Source organism: Aedes albopictus, chromosome 3 (genome assembly GCF_035046485.1).
Source record: "Aedes albopictus strain Foshan chromosome 3, AalbF5, whole genome shotgun sequence".
Lineage (NCBI taxonomy): Eukaryota > Metazoa > Arthropoda > Insecta > Diptera > Culicidae > Aedes > Aedes albopictus.
In genome coordinates, this window is record NC_085138.1 from 300,453,543 (window position 1) to 300,461,914 (window position 8,372).

At 44.7% G+C, this 8,372-nt stretch overlaps 1 protein-coding gene and 1 long non-coding RNA gene across 2 annotated transcripts; one reads left to right on the forward strand and one right to left on the reverse strand.

The window, feature by feature from the left end:
- Positions 1-770: 770 nt before the first annotated feature.
- LOC134291397 (uncharacterized) lies at positions 771-1,697 on the forward strand. The gene is made up of 2 exons (XR_009999072.1): positions 771-1,118; positions 1,176-1,697. It is a non-coding gene; the product is annotated as an uncharacterized LOC134291397 (long non-coding RNA).
- A 4,511-nt stretch (positions 1,698-6,208) lies between these two features.
- Positions 6,209-8,163, reverse strand: LOC134291398 (zinc finger BED domain-containing protein 4-like). The gene is made up of 3 exons (XM_062859103.1): positions 7,635-8,163; positions 6,896-7,576; positions 6,209-6,738 (listed from the first exon to the last, which is right to left on the reverse strand). Exons 1-3 carry the CDS (start codon positions 7,683-7,685, stop codon positions 6,253-6,255), a joined length of 1,218 nt encoding a protein of 405 aa, XP_062715087.1. The 5' UTR covers positions 7,686-8,163; the 3' UTR covers positions 6,209-6,252.
- Positions 8,164-8,372: the final 209 nt, after the last annotated feature.

An 8,372-nucleotide genomic window follows, 5' to 3' on the forward strand; every position in this document is an offset into this window, starting at 1 on the left:
TCGTTCGCATAAACTCACGGCTGAGCAAATGTGCATGTGTCAGGATGAGCTTTTTTCTACGAGTTCTCGGGCAATTCCGAGCAATCTTTGTGTGTGTGTGTGTGTGTGTGTGTTTGTGTGTATTTATGTATGTACACACGCGTTGCCGCATGAGCGAGCAGCTGAACAAGCAGTAAGCAAGCAGTAACATAACACATAAACGAAATCCTAGAAAATAGCATCGGTGGCGTGGCCGCGGCGGCGTGCCCCACAGAAGACTGCTACGAAGCATTATTCCCGTTGGTGAAAGAATATTTCCAACGTTTTTATTTCCTGCCAGTTTCCTTCTGGTCGTTGCTTCCTGCTGCTGGAGCGCAGACTGTCGGGCGATTTTCGTTCGCACTGGCACGGAACAATATCTTGTGCTCTGGGAAGGGGAGATCGGGGGAAAATGCTGTACGTCATTCTGGGTTCTCTGCAATGAAGGTGGCTACGCAATGACTGCACCATTGACTCTGCGTCATCGAAGTCTATCATCTGTAAGGACCTCAAGTAGACCCTGATGAGACGTCACAAGTCAACGATGGAGGTCAAGCAGGACCATGATAAATTCATGGCAACTGTGGCAGCGGCAGAATCCATAAATATGAAGGTGCCAAAGTGAACCCAGACGAAGACCTTCGCACTTCAGTGCGGCGTACGCGATTATATACGACAAGCAATCGCAGAAGCGCGTGAGGAAGGCGTCAGATGAGGAGCTACCCGGCGGCACACGCAATGCTAGGCAGGGTAAGAAATGTTGCTCACCAACACTGAAAAAAGAGCAATATAATACTCATCGCAACATACCATTATTCCATACTTCATCAACATGGTCGTGTTGCATACGGCATGTGCACACGATACAAGAGTTGATACAATCATCGCATTGTCGCATACACGCTGCGACATCGGGTTTGTTTTGCTTATGGATGTTGTTGATACATGTTTGTGCTGCAGCTGGCTTGTCATGACTGAACTGAGACAAAATAAACACTTTGTTTTGTTGCAAGCCTGTAATCATACGATATAGGTTTGTCATAAACGGAGAGCGAAATGATAAACGGTGTTTCAAAGTGATTTTCGGTGCTTATTACTGGGTAAGTACGGTGTTACGTAGATTTTTTACAAAATATCTAAATGACATCTGTTTCCAGCACAGCGCAAACAGTCCTTTACTGGCGGAACACAATGGTGAAGTGAACGTGTTGGGCCGAGGCTTCAACTTCGAGTGCGCTTTACGCTCGTCAGGCCCTTCGGCATCAGATAATATGGATAATATGTGCTCCAAGCTTCCTTGTGATAAGGGTCATTTTGCAGCATGCCGAGCCAACCTTTTGATTATTGGATTTGTCGTAAGCGAGCTCACCAGTTCCTTCGCCATCACACATCTTCCAGCTTCCGCCACCGCACATTGTTCAGCTTAACAGAACATTAGATGCTCCCAAGCAAGCTGCGACTTACAGTTCGGGAGCTTATCATCTATGTCCGCAGTAGTTTTTTGTCGAGCGATAGTTCATATGCTGTTGTCAACTACAGAGCAGCTGTAGCTCCATATGATGATATTATGAATAAATCACATCGAATACAAAAATAAGTAAGTTTTGAAGTAAAAGAAATTAATATTAATAAAACTTATATAACATACTGTTACTCATATCAGTAGCCCATACCAGAAAGCTCCTACAGTCGATTTTTCATTACTTATTGTTTATCATGTTTGTATGTTTGGACTTAGAACACCAAAAACGCAGTAGACAGAACAGAATTTACCAGGAACCGCAGTTTTATTTTACTATCTTTGCAACACCAATGTCGCGACTTTGAGCACATGCAAATCTACAGATGTAAAGTAAGTTTGATTCGACTGCTGGTATTGTGCTTTTTCATTTTCTTCTTTTTCTGGCTCTATATTTCCACTGGAACTAAGCCTGCCTCGCTTCAACTCGGTATTCTTTTAGCATGGCCACAGCCAATTGTGTGGTAAGCACAATAATACGCTACCCTATAACCAGGAAGACAAGCTTTATCTGATAGAAGGTACGTTACCCTAAATACTCGAAAATAACGGTTTATTACTTTTTGCCTCCTGAGGGGTCCGGTACCACCCTATGTTGAATGCCATATACACTCAATCTGGTACGGTCAGGGCGTTAACAGTGGCCACCCAAAGTACTCTAAATTAACGGTTTATTACATTTTGCCTCCTGATGGGGCATCCCATATACTCTCAATCTGGTACGGTCAGGGCGTTAACAGTGACCACCCAAAATACTCTTAAGTAACGGTTTATTGCATTTTGCCTCCTGAGGGGGTGGTCGTGGGTACCACCCTATGTTGAATCCCATATACTCTCAATCTGGTACGGTCAGGGCGTTAACAGTGGCCACCCAAAGTACTCTAAATTAACGGTTTATTACATTTTGCCTCCTGAGGGGGTGGTCGTGGGTACCACCCTATGTTAAATCCCATATACTCTCAATCTGGTACGGTCAGGGCGTTAACAGTGACCACCCAAAATACTCTGAAGTAACGGTTTATTACATTTTGCCTCCTGAGGGGGTGGTCGTGGATACCACCCTATGTTGAATCCCATATACTCTCAATCTGGTACGGTCAGGGCGTTAACAGTGACCACCCAAAATACTCTTAAGTAACGGTTTATTACATTTTGCCTCCTGAGGGGGTGGTCGTGGGTACCACCCTATGTTGAATCCCATATACTCTCAATCTGGTACGGTCAGGGCGTTAACAGTGGCCACCCAAAGTACTCTAAATTAACGGTTTATTACATTTTGCCTCCTGAGGGGGTGGTCGTGGGTACCACCCTATGTTAAATCCCATATACTCTCAATCTGGTACGGTCAGGGCGTTAGCAGTGACCACCCAAAATACTCTGAAGTAACGGTTTATTACATTTTGCCTCCTGAGGGGGTGGTCGTGGATACCACCCTATGTTGAATCCCATATACTCTCAATCTGGTACGGTCAGGGCGTTAACAGTGACCACCCAAAATACTCCTAAGTAACGGTTTATTACATTTTGCCTCCTGAGGGGGTGGTCGTGGGTACCACCCCATGTTAAATCCCATATACTCTCAATCTGGTACGGTCAGGGCGTTAACAGTGGCCACCCAAAGTACTCTTAAGTAACGGTTTATTGCATTTTGCCTCCTGAGGGGGTGGTCGTGGGTACCACCCTATGTTGAATCCCATATACTCTCAATCTGGTACGGTCAGGGCGTTAACAGTGGCCACCCAAAGTACTCTAAATTAACGGTTTATTACATTTTGCCTCCTGAGGGGGTGGTCGTGGGTACCACCCTATGTTGAATCCCATATACTCTCAATCTGGTACGGTCAGGGCGTTAACAGTGACCACCCAAAATACTCCTAAGTAACGGTTTATTACATTTTGCCTCCTGAGGGGGTGGTCGTGGGTACCACCCCATGTTAAATCCCATATACTCTCAATCTGGTACGGTCAGGGCGTTAACAGTGGCCACCCAAAGTACTCTTAAGTAACGGTTTATTGCATTTTGCCTCCTGAGGGGGTGGTCGTGGGTACCACCCTATGTTGAATCCCATATACTCTCAATCTGGTACGGTCAGGGCGTTAACAGTGACCACCCAAAATACTCTTAAGTAACGGTTTATAACATTTTGCCTCCTGAGGGGGTGGTCGTGGGTACCACCCCATGTTAAATCCCATATACTCTCAATCTGGTACGGTCAGGGCGTTAACAGTGGCCACCCAAAGTACTCTTAAGTAACGGTTTATTACATTTTGCCTCCTGAGGGGGTGGTCGTGGGTACCACCCTATGTTGAATCCCATATACTCTCAATCTGGTACGGTCAGGGCGTTAACAGTGACCACCCAAAATACTCTTAAGTAACGGTTTATAACATTTTGCCTCCTGATGGGGTGGTCGTGGATACCACCCTATGTTGAATCCCATATACTCTCAATCTGGTACGGTCAGGGCGTTAACAGTGACCACCCAAAATACTCCTAAGTGACGGTTTATAACATTTTGCCTCCTGAGGGGGTGGTCGTGGGTACCACCCCATGTTAAATCCCATATACTCTCAATCTGGTACGGTCAGGGCGTTAACAGTGACCACCCAAAATACTCTGAAGTAACGGTTTATTACATTTTGCCTCCTGAGGGGGTGGTCGTGGATACCACCCTATGTTGAATCCCATATACTCTCAATCTGGTACGGTCAGGGCGTTAACAGTGACCACCCAAAATACTCCTAAGTAACGGTTTATTACATTTTGCCTCCTGAGGGGGTGGTCGTGGGTACCACCCCATGTTAAATCCCATATACTCTCAATCTGGTACGGTCAGGGCGTTAACAGTGGCCACCCAAAGTACTCTTAAGTAACGGTTTATTGCATTTTGCCTCCTGAGGGGGTGGTCGTGGGTACCACCCTATGTTGAATCCCATATACTCTCAATCTGGTACGGTCAGGGCGTTAACAGTGGCCACCCAAAGTACTCTAAATTAACGGTTTATTACATTTTGCCTCCTGAGGGGGTGGTCGTGGGTACCACCCTATGTTGAATCCCATATACTCTCAATCTGGTACGGTCAGGGCGTTAACAGTGGCCACCCAAAGTACTCTAAATTAACGGTTTATTACATTTTGCCTCCTGAGGGGGTGGTCGTGGGTACCACCCGGGTCTGTGTCATTTGGCATAAAGTCATTTGGCATAAGGCCGTTTGGCATAAGGTCACTTGGCATAAAGACATTTGGCATAACGGTCATTTGGCATAATGGACACTTGGCATAATAAAGAGGGTGCATTTCGGTTATGCCAAATGTCCATTATGCCAAATGACCGTTATGCCAAATGTCTTTATGCCAAGTGACCTTATGCCAAACGACCTTATGCCAAATGACTTTATGCCAAATGTCCCGCTCCCGTACCACCCTATGTTGAATCCCATATACTCTCAATCTGGTACGGTCAGGGCGTTAACAGTGACCACCCAAAATACTCTGAAGTAACGGTTTATTACATTTTGCCTCCTGAGGGGGTGGTCGTGGATACCACCCTATGTTGAATCCCATATACTCTCAATCTGGTACGGTCAGGGCGTTAACAGTGACCACCCAAAATACTCCTAAGTAACGGTTTATTACATTTTGCCTCCTGAGGGGGTGGTCGTGGGTACCACCCCATGTTAAATCCCATATACTCTCAATCTGGTACGGTCAGGGCGTTAACAGTGGCCACCCAAAGTACTCTTAAGTAACGGTTTATTGCATTTTGCCTCCTGAGGGGGTGGTCGTGGGTACCACCCTATGTTGAATCCCATATACTCTCAATCTGGTACGGTCAGGGCGTTAACAGTGGCCACCCAAAGTACTCTAAATTAACGGTTTATTACATTTTGCCTCCTGAGGGGGTGGTCGTGGGTACCACCCTATGTTGAATCCCAAAAACTCTCAATCTGGTACGGTCAGGGCGTTAACAGTGACCACCCAAAATACTCTGAAGTAACGGTTTATTACATTTTGCCTCCTGAGGGGGTGGTCGTGGATACCACCCTATGTTGAATCCCATATACTCTCAATCTGGTACGGTCAGGGCGTTAACAGTGACCACCCAAAATACTCTGAAGTAACGGTTTATTACATTTTGCCTCCTGAGGGGGTGGTCGTGGATACCACCCTATGTTAAATCCCATATACTCTCAATCTGGTACGGTCAGGGCGTTAACAGTGGCCACCCAAAGTACTCTTAAGTAACGGTTTATTGCATTTTGCCTCCTAAGGGGGTGGTCGTGAGTACCACCCTATGTTGAATTCCATATACACTCAATCTGGGACGGTCAGGGCGTTAACAGTTGCCACCCAAAGTACTTTAAATTAACGGTTTATCAGTAGGACGGCTCCAGAGGCACGTTCTCCTTCCTTTGGGAAAGTAGAGTTTGAGCGGAATTGTAAAATTTAGTAACTACAGGAGATGATCGGAAGAAATGTCAAATAAATGTATCATAATTTACCCTATGCCCATTTTACCCTACCAGTGCATTTCGGATCATGTTTCAAAACTTTATTTCTAGTAGAGATTGTGGACATATTTTATTTCATTTCATATTTACATACACATGACCTAAAACTAGGTAACTTTTCGGCTTAAAAGCAAATAATTTTCCGTTTTCGCACACAAAAGTTGAAAAAAAATGCGAAATAAACATATGAGGTATCCTTATTCTTACATCTTTGTTTTGTATATTTCACGGATGGCCGAGTCAAGCAAATCTCGGTTTAGCTTGACTTTCAGGACACTTTCGATTGTGTCTCCTGCCAGCCTGTTCCTCGAGTTTGTGAAAATAAGGTTATAGGCAGAGAAATCTCGCTCCACGGCAGCCTGCGAGGATGCGGCAGCGTACACAACTTGTGCAATCTTCCACAGCCTTTCATCCCGTACTTTCTGAGTGTACCAGTAGTGGATTACATTGAAGTTTTCATCCGCTGGATTCACTCGGTCTTGGTACTGGATTTGATACAATTTGTCTTCCAGCGAGTTCGGAGCCTGAGACCGCGCAGAGGTGCCCTGTCCAAACAACTCTGTGAAGAAATCGTTTATGTCAAACGACGAATCCATTGGACCAGTGTCTGTATCAGATTTGGAGGTTTGTTCCGTATTCACATCCGGAAAATTTGCGTTTATTTTTTTCCATACGCCGATAAGATAAGCCTACAAACAAAAGATAAATAAAGTTAACTGTTAAACTATCGTTATTTATTATAGTAAAAACAAATCCCCAGTCACGATCATTGTTGTTGCGTTAAGTGCCCAAAATAGGTCCCCCTGCCCAAATGATCCCAGATAAACTTTAGATACCACTTCTTACCACTACTTCAGTTTTTTCGTCCGTCTTGAAGAGTTCCGAGCCATTATACGAAAATCGGGGGTCCATGAATAAAGCGGCTTTGTACGCAATGTTGCTCGTCATGGTCTGCTGCCTCTTCGCCATGGATTGCAGAACCGTTGAAGTGAATCTGTTCGTTTTCAAAGACTTAACTTTCCCAAAGGCCTTAAGCCATTCGAGGTGGAACTGGCTAATTCCACATTCCATTTTCTGAGACCTCATTGACGCTTCGTATAGTGGCTGGAATGCTTCTTGATATTCTTCCAGGAAGCTCCAGTAGTCGGATAGATCTTGTTCTTTATATTGCGATCCCATATCGGTGAAAAACTCTCGATTCTCCAATAACTCTGTGGCCATGCTGTAGTACACGTTCCAACGAGTTTTATTGGGAATCGGTGGCATGGATGTTTTAGTGATTTTAAACGCTTTCTTGTATTCAGCTCTCCGATAGGATTTCACAATTTTTACAATGTGCTTCAGAGCATCGTCATCTCGTTCTGAAGCACTCGTCACATCGTTCACGACAAGATTGATGGTATGTGATCCGCATCTAATGCACTCCACTTTGTGCTCTCTTAGGGACTCTTCGAATTCATCAGTGAGGTGTACCAGGTGTTCGTGTGCGGCATCATCATCCATGTCTTGAACTTGACCGGAATCGTCCTAAAAAATATCAGATTATTCAACGTATGATGTAAAATTTGCCAGCATAAATATTTACCATGAGCGATTCGTTCTCGGCATCTTCATCATCAGTTGCCCATTCTTGCATGAGATCGACTGCTTTGACCACGTTGCGACCGTTATCAACAGTTGCTGAATAAATTTGAGAACGTTTAATTCCAAATTTTGCGCAAAGCTCTTCAACTTTCTCTTTGAGATACAAGGCAGTGTGCCTTTCATGTAACTCAATGACTCCTGAAATCAATATATTAAAGAAATACAAAAAAATCAACCGTGGAATTAGGTGATGTCACTGTATAATATTTAGGGTTTCCCAGAAAGTGTGAGCACAACTTTGTATAACGAGAATACAATAATTTTCTTAACAAGCAACCAAAGTATTTCTATGGATATCTGTAATGAATTAATACATTCCAGAAACATTCAGTGGCATTATTTACATGTTTATATCTACAGTAGAAGAATATCTCCGGAATTTGACACAACCATGGCCCCTCCTTGCTTCGATCATATCTTTCGATGGCTAATTCATCAATTGAGGTACAAGATATGATCACAGTGCTACACATGCCCGGATTAAGGATTGTGAGGGCCCGGGCCCAAACGGATGTGGAGGCCCCTTGAAGAAAATATATAGTGCTACAGGATTCTTGGGGGGCCCCCCTAATCGGGGGGGGGGGGGGGGGGGGAGGGGGGGCGGGGCACTTGCCCCCTTTGCCCCTCCTTAAATACGGGCCTGAGCGATGTTATTGAAAAATATAGAATTTTGCGCAGA

Bases quoted from the DNA above. Each gene is read 5' to 3' on its own strand.
- LOC134291398 (XM_062859103.1), bottom strand. From the start codon at position 7,685: ATGCAAGAATGGGCAACTGATGATGAAGATGCCGAGAACGAATCGCTC. The intron at 7,577-7,634 runs GTAAATATTTAT...GATATTTTTTAG, and splicing joins CCGAGAACGAATCGCTCATG to GACGATTCCGGTCAAGTTCA. The intron at 6,739-6,895 runs GTAAGAAGTGGT...TTTTGTTTGTAG, and splicing joins ACGAAAAAACTGAAGTAGTG to GCTTATCTTATCGGCGTATG.